We start from the raw sequence: 16,181 nt of genomic DNA, 5'->3' as shown, positions 1-16,181 counted from the left end.
GATGGACCTTGAAAATATTATGCTAAGTGAAATAAGTCAATCAGAAAAAGCTAAGAACCATATGAATTCACTCATGTGGGATATAAAACTGAAACTCATAGACACAGACAATAGTATGGTAATTACTAGAGGGAAGATGGTAAGGGGCTGGGGGAAGGTAAAGGAGGCTGAATATATGGTGAGGGAAGATGGTTTGACTTTGGCTGGTGGACACACAATGCAATGTATAGATCATATATCAGTAATGTATACTTGAAATCTACATGGTCACATTAGAGTGCCTCCATCTGCTTGGGTTCCTGAATGAGAAAACATGAATCAGAACCCTCAACTGGCCTTTGATATATATGCAGTGGGAGTAAGAAATCTCTGCAAGGTATAAACTACTAAAATACTTGAGCCTAGTCCATGCTGCCAAATCCAGGTAGCTAAGAGGATGTGACCCAGCCTCTTGAGGTAAGTAGAGTGAGAAAGATAGAATAGCCATCATTGACAGGGCCACAGAGAGAGCAATTCCAACAGGAGAGAGGCCAAATAGGACAGGAAATCGTGAGAAAAGATATTAGAAATGAAGGTAGATTTTCAATGATGGAGGGGGTGTGGTCCAGAGGGTATAATGAATGGCCTGTAAGAAAGGGAGGGCAGTAGGTAACTTGGATCAGAGCAAAGTCAACTGAGCCCAGCACATTCTGGAAGTAAAAATACAGGGAGAATTAAACAAACAAGATAGTCTTAAAATTTTTACTATGTCCAATAATAATAAGTTTGTGATGTACATTTCATTTAGTTTAATTAAAAATCATTTTCATTTAAAAAATACACTATTGTGGACACAAATTGTAATTTTTCATGGCTTTCCACTAAATTCTGAAACTCACTGATACTTTATGAGAATGGGATCAGGTGCCAACCTTCTGCTGTTCCTTCTCTCTGGACTCATATGTCATAGGTTGAGCAAAAAAACATCATTTGAATGGCCCATTTCTAGGTTGCACAGGGAATGCAGACTTTTCCTTACTTGTTTATTCTACTGATGATTTTAAAGGGAAGTAGGGTGAGTGAAAAAGGCAGTGAGATGCCTGAGTTAATGTTTTCATTTATTTCAGATATTTTGCTATTAATTCCATCAGGAACAACAACACTGATGACAGCTAACAATTACTGAATGCTTAAAATATACTTGGCATTATTCTAAGTACTTCATATGCTTTATGACATTTAATCTTTAGCATGCTTTTTTCAATGCCCTTTTTAGGTGAGAAAAGTGAGGCTCAGGGAACTTACACAAATTGCCCAAGATCACACTTCTGATAAGGAATGGAACAGGATTTGGAAATCTGGGTGACTCCAAAGGTATTCCACTGGTTATTATTCCAAATTCTTTTTAATATCAAGATACATTTAGTGAACTGATTATCTTTCAACATAGAATGAAAATGAATTAAGGAATAATGAATTGAATATAGATTTCAGTAAAGATAGCAAATAAATCCATGATCAAGTCTTCATTAAATTACCAAAGTTCATATTGGCATTTAAACATAAGGCACTGTCCTTGACAATACACTGAATCTTAGTTATTTCAAATAGTACCTGTTTTTATTCAGGTATTATTATTCTTTTAAATCTGTTTTTAGTATATAATAAAACACATGTATACTGTTTGTAATTTGTTTTTTAAGTGCATCATGATTTACATAGAGGCAATATTAGAGCATATCAAAACACTGTTATTATTTGTATGCATATTACATATTCTGTTTTAATAAGAAAATCCAACACCAGCTGAATAACAAATCATAACATATAATTTATATAAAAAGATGTGTGGGAATGAATCCATCTATCACAGCACATGCACAGAAGTAACATCATTTACTTAGGGTGTTGGGATAAACTAAAAGTACTGACTGGAAATAAGATACATCATAATTCAAAAAATTCTTTACACAATGACAGACTGATCTGAAAAGACAAAGACACTGGTTGTTTTGTTACTATGGCTATTCCTGGCAGTTATCCAGGGATTACAACTGCACAACCTTACAAACAGGATAGAAATTGACTGTTTTAACAAAGGGTCTCAGCAAGATAATGAGTGGTGCACAATATTTCTCACTGTGCATTGATCAGGTCCCTTTGAACTTTGCCAAGATTTAAACAACGGTGACAGGGCTCTGGCACTGGCAGGAAATGTGAGCCTTGAACAGTGCTTCAGGAATGAGAGTGTTTTGTTTGTTTGTTTGCTTGTTTTGGTTTTTGTAGGAAACCACATTTTAATCATTTAGACTGTTTATTGTTTCTAATTAGTTCTGAAGTCTTAAAGAAGCTTATAAAATAACAGCAAGAAATATTTGCCATAAATGTCTTCTAAAAAAGAAGGATCTAGAGATGCTCTTAGAACATTAAAGGTTAAATATTTAAATCCCAAGGTACAAAAAGCTTCTGCAAACTTTTTAATGGTATAGTGAGTAGGGAAAATGTACAGGTTGGGTCATATGAAATGCTTAGTATTTCATTTTAATAAACAAAAATTACAATTTTAAGTTTCAACCTAATATTACTGCTTATATAGTGAACAGATTTGACTAAACATTTTTTTCTTAAATTTTGATTTTACGTGTAGCTCAAATTGCATTATTATTTGTAATGTTAATTCCAAGGTGAGAGATAATGAAATTATATTTTTAAACATTAGCTGTTTTAAGCAAGGTAAATTGAAGATAACACACATGCGTACTACTCCAACTGATTCATCACAATTGTTGGCTAATCGATGTTGTTGGCCAGTGAATTTTATTTTAGAAGAAAGTGATTAGAAGTCATGTATATTGATTTGGATATACTGTGTTCTGCTATGATCTTGACTAGTATTTATAAAAAAACAGTTTGCCTGCCCAGCCTGGCGTGGCTCAGCAATTGAGCATCCACCTGGGATCCAGGAGATCAGGGTTCAATTCCCAGTCAGGGCACATGCCCTGGTTGTGGGCTCGATCCCCAGTCAGATACAGTCGATCAATGACGACTTTCCTATCATTGATGTTTCTATCTCTCTCTCCCTCTCCTTTCCTCTCTCTGAAATCAATAAAGATCTAAAAAAATAAATAAATAAAAATAAAAAATAATTTGCCTAAGCACATTTTTCTGATTCATAACTTTAATCATGTTTGATTGATTCTTCAAGGCCCGTTCTCTCCACAAAGCCTTTCACATCCCTCCAATCTGTCTATACCCTCCTCTTGCTCTAGATTTCTCTCTGTCTCTCATGTGTGCCTCATGATACTTGATTCATCAATCTATCATTGTAATTATATATTCATATCTAGGTTGTGTATTTAATTAAATAGCCTAGAGGAAAGAGCCCACACCTAAGTCATCTGCATGTCACTGGCAATGAATTGCATGGAACATTATATAAAGCAGTTCCTTCAATGAATAAATGAAGTAAATGTGTTTTGGGCTTTTATTTAATAGTTATTCATACAGTAATAATAACTACACTGTTCTCTTTCACATAATGCCTACATTTTTGTTTAATAAACTAAATATTAATTTTTTAATTTTTATGTACGCCCATTTTGGGAAGGGGATCAGGAAAATGCCATTTCCCTGCAAATGAAAGTGACAATACCAAAATCCAACATATGATGTGAGAGACTAGATATCTGTACAAACATCCTACCAGACACATTTCTAAAAGGATTAAATAACCAGAAAAAACCTTTTAATGCAGAACACGTAAAATGAAGAATATATGAATCCAGAGATTTTTCGCTAACATCTGCCTTGATAGCATATAAACCTCTAATCCCCATAGGCTAGAATTTGAGATTTGATGGGCCAGAAGCCAAATCCAGAAGTTAAGGCCTGGAGCCTAAGCAAAATGACTGGAGACTTTTATAAAATAACGCCAACCCATCCTAGCACACCTCTACTCAGTGGGTCAACTAGAATAAAGCCCACTCCATGTATGTAGATGGTGAGGACCTTGCCTGATTTATTTTTGGCCTTATTAGATGGAAGTAAAGAGAAAAATGCCTGCTCTGAGAATTCTTAACCCCTTATCCACCCTCTCTTATGGTGATCTAAAAAAAAAAAAAAAAAAAAAAAAAAAATCAAATAGAAATTTATTTTAATGGACTTTGGATTAGTTTTATCATAAGCACCCAGAAAAAGCTACTATAAAAATTTCTGAGTAAATTCATATTAACAAAAAGTCTCAAATGTTTTAACAGGTATTTTTTTTAAATATTATGTGTTTTTTTCTTTAACAATAAAATATCAGAAAATACCCAATGAAATAACTCCCTGTTAGCAAGAGTGGGCAAAAACAATAAACTGCAAAATCAGACACTCAAGAATAAAAATATTAAAATTATCAACATATATAATATAAACATAAGATAAATATGTATATTACATTTAAATGAGTATAAGAAGAAATACAGAACACAGAGAGCCAAAACTATGACAAATTACAAGTGAGATTTGTAAAAAAAAACTTCAATATGCCTTTTAAAGATTAAAATTATAATAAGATTAGATATTCGATGAATTAATTATACTACAAATTAGAAAAGCTAAAGCATAATTTAGTAAAATGGCAGATGTGTCAAAAGTTATACAAAATGCAACACAGAAAAAGTGGAAAAATAAAGCTTAAAAACATGGAAGTTCCAAAATTAATCAGACTGCAAAAAAGTGATAATATATATGAAGAATAATAATGGCTGAGAATTTTTGAGAATTGATGGATGTCATGAATTCTCATGTAGATTGCCAATGTAAATTAAGCAAGATAAGTAAATTCGAACTTAAATTCATCAAATGAAGCTAAAAATATCAAAGGAGAAGATTTTAAAGCAGTCAGAGACAAATTAAAAAAAAAAAAAGTAGAATAACAATTATATAGCTAACTTCTCAAGAATAACAATGAAAGTCAGAAAAGTGTAAACCAGTATGCTCAAAGCACTGAGAAAAAAAATATTAATTTAAAATTGCATATCAGCAAAACTATCTGTCAAGAAAGAGGGTAAAATGAAGACAAGGCCAATTTTTTTTTAAAAAGGAAGTTGGTACAACCAACAGAAAGGCACTACTAAAGTATGTTATTCTAGAAGAAAATATAACACCACAGAAGGTCTGTGATATAAAAAGGAATTTAGAATAAAGCAACTAGTTGTGTTAAACTTGCTCAACCTCAACAAATATCGATTATATAAAATAATAGTATTAATGGGTTATTTGTGACATTGAGTAAAACCAGGTTATAACTAAAATAATAGATGTCAGCATCTACTATTGATTAGTTTAGCTTTCTAAGGTCCTTGTATTGTTTTGGAGTCTATAAATATGAGGGAAGGGAAAGAGGCTAACAATCACTTGCATGCAGATTGACCATATTCAAATAGTCAGAATCTTATGTTAGTAATTTTGCAGACACACAGAAAATTTTTATACTACTGGTAGAAATGTAAATTAGTAAAAGAATTTGGAGAACAATATTATCAATATCTAATACAATTGAAAATGTATGTCAACTCTGACCAATAATTCCTTCCTTTCTCAGTACGTCCCTTGGAGAAGCCCTTACACAGGTCTCCAGGAGACAGGGCATGGCTCTTCTTGACAGCAATGGTTTTCATAGCATAACACAAGTAATAACCTGAATGTTATTACTAGTAGAAGATTAGTTAAGTAAAATGGTATATTTCTATTATAGAATATTATTGAACAATTTATACAAAATGGACCAGAAGAATGCTAAACTTAAGATAGTGGTTTCATGTGTGAATGAAAAAAAGCCTATAAATAAACCTAGGAAGTTTGGGGTGGAGAGGAGACACACATGATAGGCCTGACAAGCTCAGTGACCATAAGTAACCACACAGGGTGGTCTGATCATGAATTTCTAACTGGGCCAGTCATGGCCTGTAGAGGTTTCTTAAGTGATCCCTGTCCACTGTTCTTATGCATCTAGGGTAAAGTACTTTTGAATTGTCAACTAATTTTCTTTTCTAGAAACTGGAAGACATAACCACAGGCACCAGAGCACAAGGCCACCTCAGCAGGAGACCACAAAACCTCTCATCATTACCTTGTTCCCTGCGAACCATCTCTATTAACTATCCTCCACCCACCAAAGTAAAAGAAGTATGTGTTTCTTCATTGTACTTTTTATCCAGTCATAGAGATTTCCCTGCTTTGCTCTCCTGCCCCCTTAATCTATGACCAATGGATTTCATATACTTACCTTACATTTTCTCTGATTGATTTTCAGCGTGAAAGGAACTGCAAAACTGCCATTCTCCAGAGCATTTACTCAATCCATTGAGATCTTGCTTCTGGGCCTGTCCTCAAAAATTTTGGATCAAATAAAATCCGTATTTTTTTCTATAGGTTTAGAGGGTTTTTTTGTCGACACACAGGGAGGCACAAGAAAAATGTAATTCTATCTTTTGTGTTTGATACGCAAAATTACTGAATAGAGAAATTTTCTGGTTAGGGACTTCAACATTATCTATAACGTTTTCAGTTGTCATTTTGGGGTCATAGAAAATTATAAATAAAGTTGCACTTCTACTTTTTAGTTATTTTTCCTATAACTCAAAAAAAGGTTATAATAATATTACTGTTCTTCATTTTTTTTTTCTGTAACTATTAGAATGCTTCTACTAGAGTGCAAAATTGAGACAATATGCTATCAAAATTCAAAGATACGGTGCAAGTCAGTTCCCATTTAGTAAAAACTGGTTTTTAATTTAGCCTTTCCATTTTTGTGATATTACCTGGAGCCTTTTTAAGTTCCCTGAAAAACAAATATTTGATTTCATCCCTAGTATATAATAAAAGTGGAATCGAGAGGCACAAGAGAAGTGTAGTGAGGTCTTCTATGGCTCATTTATGAATCATAAAAGGCTTGATAGTGTTAAATACCAATTGCAATGCTAAGGAAACATGCTGAGAAGCATTCATGCAGCTGGAAAACCATAGCATCAGGAGTCCTCTTAAAATAATGTAAAATAAGAGTAGATCTCAAAGGATTTCTCACTTTTCCATAGTAGTTTTATAAACTGAAACCAAATTTCTTTTATTTTTTAGTTTTTGTTTTAACTGTCAAATGATCAAGGTTTTGTTTGTTTGCTTTTACAATTTCAGCAGCACTTAAAGTTATAAAAAAAAGCCACATTAAAAAGAAAAAAAAAAAAGCTTTTATTGACTCACACATTCTCTTAACAAACACTAATGGTAATGATATTAAAACACAAGTCTCTTTAAGCACAAAGGAATTGTGAAGCTCTTTGTCACTTCTAAAAGAGCTAAGCTTAAATGTTACTTAAAAAGCAAACAATTCTTGTAGTCTACTCAATTCTAAGGAGGTAAAGAGACTGAAAATAGCTTTAAAAATCACTCATTTTCACTGTTATTATTTAAAAAATGCCCATTTGCTCTGATAACATATCACACATATAGTCAATTATTTGTCTTATTGTTTTAAATTTATTGGGGGGACATTGGTTCACAAAACCATATAGGTTTTAAGTGTACAACTCAATAAAACATCATCTGCACACGGCATCATGTGCCCATCACCCCAAGCAGTCTCTTTACATCCCATTCCCCGCCCCCTTCGCTCTCCCCTCCACCTACTCGCCACCCTTCTTTCCCTCTGGCTATCACCACACTGTTGTCAGTGTCTGTGTGTATGTATATGTATGTGTGTGTGTGTGTGTATTCTTTTGCTTAATCCCTTCACCTTCTTCCATTCATTCACACAATCCCCCTCCCCTGTGACAACTGTCAGTCTATAATAATCATGGTTCAATAGTAATCTGGTAAACTAACTCATAATGTTTAATAGCCAAGATAAAGTAGCATGAAAGAGAACACTTGGTACCCTTTGGATATAGTAACAATAATAGTATTAATAATTAATAATAATAATAATAGCAACATCAACAATTACTGGTCTTGAGTGTTTTCCCTTTGCCAAGCAATACACTAAGATCTGTGCAATATATTCATGTCTTAATTGAGAGTTTCTCAAATAAGTGTAAATTCCTTAAATAGTCCAGTTGTAGAAGTTAATTTAATATATATAATTGCATACTAGGTTAGGTATGCAGTAATTTTTTGACTTGAGGCTAGTTTTTTTGTTTCTTTGTTTGTCTTTTTCAATCTGTACTGGTATACATAAGAGTATCCATCTATGTCATGAGACCTCCAGTGTGATCAGCATCACTGTCCAACAACGTTTCAATTATTCTTTCTTCATATCATTGTCCTTCTTCCCTTCCCTGTGTCTCCTGCGTCTATCCCCCATCTCTGCTGTCCCACTGATGTATTTGACTAAGTTAAAAAAGCCCAGTGTTGCTGCATTCCCAGATATTAATATTTAGTCCACAACACCATTCTAGGAAGGGAGTATCATCATTTCTATTGTACATATAATAAAACTGACCTTAGAACAAAATGGACAACTTTCCAAAGATACACAGCATAGATGACTGACAGACAGACAGACAGGTAGGTGGGACTTAGGTAGATGACACCCGAATTTGCAGTTAAGATGCAGGTCTGTGGAGTGTGAGTGCACAGTATTCCCTCACACATTTTATCAGCCTTATGACACTAGGTCAGAGAAGCTGCAGCAGATCACTGGCTTTGGCTGCCTCCAGCTGGGGCTTTATTCTGTGTGAAGGACATAAAGGACAAAGACTTTCAAGTAACAAGGAATGTCTGTGAGTAAGTACCAGAAGTAGTAGTTCTACAGGTGTTCAAAAAATCGGGCTCTTTAAAGGAGTGAAATGGCCAGGAACAGCCTTGTGGGGTAGGGGCCTAACACAGAACCCTGGAAGTGAACTTTAAATAGGAGACATGGTGAGAGAGCTCAAGGAGTGCATGGGGTCGGAGGACAATGGAAAAGAAACGAAAGGTCAACAGGAGTACTTGTAATTTTAAACTGCAATCTTTCAGTGTCTCTGCAATGCTTTGAATGGGAAAGCTTTGAGAAGACATTAGTGATAAAATAAGAATCTGATGATAATGTATAGGCCGATTCCTAAAGGACAGGCAGAAAGTACATAATAAAAACAGTGAGGTGGCAAGGCTTTGAACTAGATTGGTGGGCGTAAACCTGGACGGTAGGGACAGATCCAAGATCTGTTTTTAACCTGCACATACAGAGACTTTGCATGCTGCCTTATTAGTTCATGTATGGACGTTTGCAAGCAAAAATCTTCCTGAAGCTTTCCATTGCTAAGGCAGACGTCACCAAAGATTTGAAAGTAATTTTTTTCCCTTAAATATATCTTCACTGATTTCAGAGAGAGGAAGGGAGAGGGAAAGAGAGAGTTGAAACATCAATGATGCGAGAGTCCTCATTGGCTGGCTGCCTCCCGCACGCCCCCAACTGGGGATGGAGCCCGCAACCCGGGCATGTGCCCCAATGGGAAATCGAACCTCAGACCCCCAGATCCCAGGTATATGCTCCACCACCGAGCCACGCGCGGCCGGGCGACCTGAAAGTAACTGAACTGCGCTTGTCTTCCGCAAGCAGCCCGCAGTCACACGCGCTGCTAGTGTGCCGCAGCTCAGGGGCTTCCCCGCACGCTGGTAAAGAACTCCAGTAGGCCTTATGAATAACATACTCAGGACAGGTGTCTCGTGAGCCCACAAATGAGTTATTAGCCATAAGAAATAACCCAACGCAAAGCTACAAGTAAAATCGATGTCCGACTTAATACTGGGAATGGGACAGCAGATGGCACGTTTCTGTGAACTCATCTCCACTATGCCAAGCTTGACAGCTAAGTCTGCTTTCAAGAGCGAAAAGCTTGATAAAATATTTCATAAAATATTATTAAAAATGTTGTGATGCTTTAATCTCAAGAGGAAAATATGTCACTGTTTATTTCTTTACTTGGCCCTTGACTAGGGACTCTCACTGGGGTCTTGGAAGCCTACCTCAGAGTGAAAGCATCTGGAAAATGTGTAGCGTATACTCTAAGGAGCATGGTGCTTGAGTTTAATGTTTGTCGTGAGCCACTGTGGAACATTGTCATCCTCTCAATAAATATTCTGGGACGCTGAACGCTTTCTGCAGTTGTATTATCTGTGTCTCCTAGTTATTTTCAGTATATTTAAAGCAAATTAATACTACCAGGTATACACCACAACACCGAGGACTATGGATACTATGATATGGAAAAATAGTATCCTTATATAGATTTTAATTATTTTGATGACTCACAAAATTTTCAACTTTTATAGCTGCCCAAGAAACTTCAGAAAGAATGGCCAGGGTCACTTCATTATTATAAAAATTCAAATGATGATTAGCTTGATGAAAAGACCTCATAGAGTTAAAATATTAAAAAGGGTAGGTTATCTATATAAAGGAAAAACCGCACAGATTGTTCCTTTACTTCCTCTGTAGGAGGACATATGCTATTAAGATTTCATGAAATGTACCAAATAATGAATTTCTGGGCAATTTTTATGTTTTTAAAAAGTGGATCTGAGAAGTGCTGTATTAAGGTTTTACAGGATGTAAACAGCGAAAATAAGTCTCTTCACTTTTAATCTTATATAAAACTCAACTTTGACACAATATTAAATCATAAAATAAGCATAAGGCGGTTCAAAAGTATTATTTATTTGATTAAAAACATATTAAATACTATTTTTTTAAAAACTGGGTGCCCCTGCTTTGCTGATATCCTAAACATAATTTTTCCCATTAGTTTACCTATTGCTAATCTTACAGTGGATTTGATTTTCTTGTAATTCCTTCCTATATTCAGTTAATTCTAGTGTAAAGCAACCATTCACAAGACATAGAACACCAAAGGTTCCAATGAATAACCTTTACATTAAAACAACATCATTTCACTGACTAGGATTCAATTCAAAATTAATATCAATAGCAACTATAATCCCTACATCTTTCTCATTGTGATAGTGTCTAAATATTTTAGTTTTTAGTCCTCAACAAGAGGACTTGTAATGACTATAGGAGAAATATAGACTAAGTAAGAAGATACAAAGTTTGGCTCATTAGTTATATCTTTATTTACTGATTATCTACTCTGTGTCAGATACTGCATTAGAAAATTTGTAGATATCAATCATAATTATTAATATATGATTATCTCCCTTATGTCTTTATTCTTGATAATGGGCTTTATAATTACTAAAGCATTTTCAAAATACTTTTAAAATTGCTTATATTTGCTACTTACACAGGTAAGAATTTTCATTTAGGGTACCGTTCACAATATTTTTTGAAAGGAAATTATTTTTATTATTTAGTAGAATTCTTACCAATAATTTTAAGGCTTAATATTATGGAAAATGTCAAAATAAACTTAAATGTTATAAAACACAAAGTAAACACAATGTTATAATATTTAAAAGATAAGAGCTTATTTCAAAGAGATGACATAATTAACATTGCCAACTAAGAAATTATGAAATAATGCTTTCTTGGCCAAAAAGAAATCCTTGGTTTATTTAATTAAAAACATAAAATAAAATGTCTATCCTCTTGCCTAAATATGTTTAATATTCTTGATTTATTTTTATATAGTATCTTATTTTATGCTCTTTGCATATAGATTTCTCTTATCTCTAAAAAGAAAGAGTATCCTATCCAAGTATAGGAAATTTTTATAATGAAATTTAGATTTGTATCACTCATTCTCTTTGTTGAGTAGGAAGTTAGCCTTATAAAAATGAAAAAAAAAATAGTGTTGGAAAACCACATTCCATTTTACAAATTAAGAACAAACACTTCAAGATATAAAAATCACTAAGTACCAGTTAATTTAAGACAGACATCTCTCTGTACCAGAACTATACATCTCTTTTTAATTATTTATATTTAATTGCAAAAATAACATATACTTTGAATAAAATCGTTGCAGGAATTATATACTTGAAATATATTACTGTTCTTTGACATTATTAATTACTGACTATCAAAAAGAAAAAAGTAAATCTTTTAGCAATCTACCAAAGGTAATAAATAATGAGAAAAGGGACTTACATGATCAATTAGTTCACGGACCATTCCATTCCATTGACCATTGGCATCATCCTGGGCTCCATATTTCCCATCCTCCACAAGTCTAATTTCATATGTAAAGCCAAGGATTGTAGATAACTCTCTGAGAAGGTCAATGCAATAGCCCTCGAATCGATCATTCCCGTAGAGTGGTTTGTCAGACTTCTTAAACAGGACGTAGGGTTCTTCCTGGAAACAGTGAGCATGAAGGTAGGAGGTACCAGTTAATCATGAAACTTGCTGTCAAAATTACAGCTTTCCTTAGAAAATAGAAAATATCACATTAATTTTGACACAAATCAATTTTCTTTGTTTCTACTTGTAATTAATATAGTTTGAAATAATAATAAGGGAGATTATCAGTAATATTTATGCTTCACAAAAAATATTTAAATGTAATAATTTCACCTTGACTATATAATAAAAATATGTTATATGCCTTTGCCATATAGCTTACATCACACATAATAAATAATATATAATATGACATACTATATGGTATATATTACGCATAGGTAAATATATACATATAATATGTAATACATTTAGATATAATTACACCATAATTACAATACCCCAATTTGATTTATACAATTTAATCAATATCTGATGTGCTATTTCAGTGGAATCTATTAATTGAAAGAATTTTTAAAAAGTCATTTCCTAATTACCTACCATGTGCTAAGAATTGGAGTAGTACTTTTATATATACTATCACATTTTTTCTAACACCCATGAAAATTACAACTACTATATTTAATTATACGAGAAAAAATAATAGCTTATTTTAGAATATATTAAAAAACTAACATTTATCAAGAACTTATATATTCATTCAACATTTTATGGGCCACCTACTATGAGTCAGCCCTCCTCTATATAAAAAAGAAATCCAAGTCATAAATATAGAGGAGAAACCAAAAATAAATAGCTAAAGAAATAGAACATATGACTTCATATATCAATAAATAGTATTAAAACATAAAATAGGGCAATAGGATACAGAACAACTGCAAGATACTTGGCAAGATGAGAGAAGATAAGACACACTTGAGTAATATGTGTGGATTTCTTTTCTGAGGATATGAGAGATAAGGCAGAACTTAAGGGAAGGAGTTTAGTCACTTGAAAATCTGAAAGAAGGGCACTTCAGGCCAAGACACAGCAAGTAAAAAGCCCTGAAACCAATACGACACTGGACTGTCCCAGGAAGAAGACAACAGCCATCAATGAAGGGATTAAGAAAAACATTAATAAAAATAAAAAATAAATAAGAACCTTATACACACAGACAACAGCATGGTGATTATTAGGACTATTTTGCAGTGGTCATTTTTCAAGGGAGGTTAAAAAATTTTCCCAGGTCATATAGCTACCAAGAGATAAAAAAGAGCTAAGAAGAGAAGAAGACAAGATTTTAACTCAGGTTATTTAAATTCTAGGATACATACTTTTCCCACTATTTTATGTTGCTTTCTATAGTCAGATCATTTGTGAAAATCTATATATGCTGAATTTTTTAATGCAATTAGGGCAAACAACTTGAAATCCGAAATTAATCTGTAACTAAATTCAAAGCTAGATATTTGGATTTACAATTAGGTAAGAGAATAGTTAGGATCCTGTCTAATTTTTATACACTATGTGATCACATGAAAACTCTACTTTCCAGAGATTCACAGGGTACTATGAATGTGACAGATATAGTAATCTTCCACGCTTGGGGTTGTTATATCCATTTCTCCTCTACTCTTCCGGGCCTGCTAGTCTTTTAAGTTAGATAACATGATTCCATTGATCACAGTTTAAATACCCTTGTTACCCTGAAAAGAGGAATTACTAGACCTAAACAAATTTCCTGTGTTAAGCATTCACATTTCAGGCATATTCAGGTGTATCTTTTTCTGGTTTTCCCACACGACTTTTGAATTCTGTTACCATATTTATCATATTGAGTAGTGAGAGATGATTTATATGTATATCTTCTGAACTAGACTTGCACAACTTATATGGCAAGGTAGTTACTTAAATTTTCATCAATAGTACCAGACATCACCAGGCACATAGCAGGCTTACAAATAAAATGAAAATGACTGTATTGTGAATTAAATGGATATCGATTGCTTTGGTCAACAAGAGAACTTGCACTTGAAGAAAAAAATTATAAGAGGCTGGTTCCCCTCTGGGGTCCTAGTATGGTAGTAACAAATCCTCAGGTCCCTAACCCATGAGCAGAGGGTTATAGACTTGAGAAGTACAAGCCGTAGTCCCCTGCAGGAGAGGTCAGCCTGAGAATTTAGGGCTGGTGGAGTGGGGATCAAAAGAAGTACTTTGGTTCAATAGATTATGTCTGTAAACTTCATACTTTGGTTTCAGTCAGTTTCTGATTGATAAATAAATGAATATATGTGTGTGTGAATATATATATATATATATATATATATATATATATATATATATATGACTTTTAATTTAAAATCACAAGCACTAACCATTTGTCAAGGTCCCTGCACTAATAGCACCATCTACTATTTTCCAAGCACCTACTTTGTGCCAGCTCCTGTTCTGAGTGCTTTTCTTTCTTTTTTTTTTTTTTTTAATATATCTCTATTGATTTCAGAGAGAGGGAAGGAGAGGAAGAGAGAGAGAGAGAAACATCAATGATGAGAAAGTCACTGATCGAGCCCCCAACCCGGGCATGTGCCCTGACCGGGAATCAAACCCTGATCGCCTGGATCCTAGGTCGACGCTCAATCGCTGAGCCACGCCCGGTCGGGCCTGAGTGCTTTTCTTGGATTAACTTATTTATTCCTCATTACAAACATGTGCGGTCAGTAATATTATTATTTCTATCTTACAGATGGAGTAACTGAGGACAGGGCTGCTAACTGTTTTGCCTAAGGTTAACAACAGCACACAATTCAGGTAGTCAGGCTGCTAGACCACTTACCACCACACTCTAATTCCCACATGAAATGATTCCTAGTGATCATTTCCGAACACCATGTGAGTGCACAACTGCACATAGCTCATTGGATAACTTAATATGTACTGTATGAATTTTTTTTTCAATGAACTAGGATTAGCTAGCTTCTGGTCTATGCTGCATGCAAGATGATAACACACTCATTAAACAATTCAATCAAAACAACATTGTAGAAAATAAGTAAATATATAATCCATAAAATTCATTTTCTACATCACAAATTATCTCCTTTCCAAACAAGAATACCTATTTTTAACATAATAGTACAGAATTTGTGAAAATAGCATATTTTAAAACCATCAGGCTCAGGTAGTAATATATAGTCTAAAAAATGTTCCTATTTTCCTATTTGCACTGTTAAATAACCATTGTCTCTGTTAAATTTGCATTATCTGTATTACATATTTTTGTTCCAAAATATTTATGGTATATTTTTCATACAAATTCACTTGAACACTACGGGAAAATGTGATAAAAGCTAGTGAATACTTTAGAGTGAGTGAGGCAAGTGAGGGATATATGCGCACAAGGTACTAAAGCAGCGCAAACATTTCAAGAATTATTATGCTATTTAAATAACATTAATCTAGCCTGTAGCAGTATCCATCTGACCTATTAACTTGACTCTCTTCACCTACAACCTAATAAGAAAACTTCATTCATAGGCAAATAAATTTGTTGATCCCTGTGAGATTAAAAAGCCTCTTTAGATACATATTTTTAAAACTGGTTTTCATATCACTAGACAAAATTATGTGGTTTGAGTGCATCATTTTAGTATTTATGGATCTCTACAATGTCAAATACCATTTTTCCCATATTTAATTCTGGTAAGTAAGACAGTTTTCCAGCTGTGATTCCTATCTCCCGTTACACTGTGTCACAAGATAGTTTACATGGAGTTATGATTCTCCTTTAAACTCTCTTTCTCTGTTTCGCACAGCATAAGGATAAATAATAACCTCATGTAAGAAAAGAAAAATGGTACCAGAAGCAATTACTGTACCACATATGAGTTCAATGAATAATATGATAAAACTCTCCTGGGCAACTTCACTGATTTCTCATATAGTCTTAAATCTCCACATCAGCATTTGCTAGAGGTAAAGGCACTTCATTCTACTGGCA

General features: G+C 33.8%; 1 protein-coding gene across 3 annotated transcripts in view; it reads right to left on the bottom strand.

Moving 5' to 3' along the window:
• Positions 1–16,181, bottom strand: part of GRIK2 (glutamate ionotropic receptor kainate type subunit 2) — a 483,205-nt gene that overhangs the window by 134,535 nt on the left and 332,489 nt on the right. For all 3 annotated transcript variants that reach the window (XM_081141402.1, XM_081141404.1, XM_081141403.1), the window contains one exon: positions 12,050–12,256. In XM_081141402.1, coding sequence (XP_080997528.1) covers positions 12,050–12,256 — 207 coding nt within the window. The remainder of the gene's footprint in view (positions 1–12,049; positions 12,257–16,181) is intronic.

Source organism: Miniopterus schreibersii (genome assembly GCF_964146895.1).
Source record: "Miniopterus schreibersii genome assembly, chromosome: 6".
Lineage (NCBI taxonomy): Eukaryota > Metazoa > Chordata > Mammalia > Chiroptera > Miniopteridae > Miniopterus > Miniopterus schreibersii.
The sequence above is the reverse complement of the archived record's forward strand: the minus strand, read 5'-3'. Positions and strand labels throughout refer to the sequence as shown.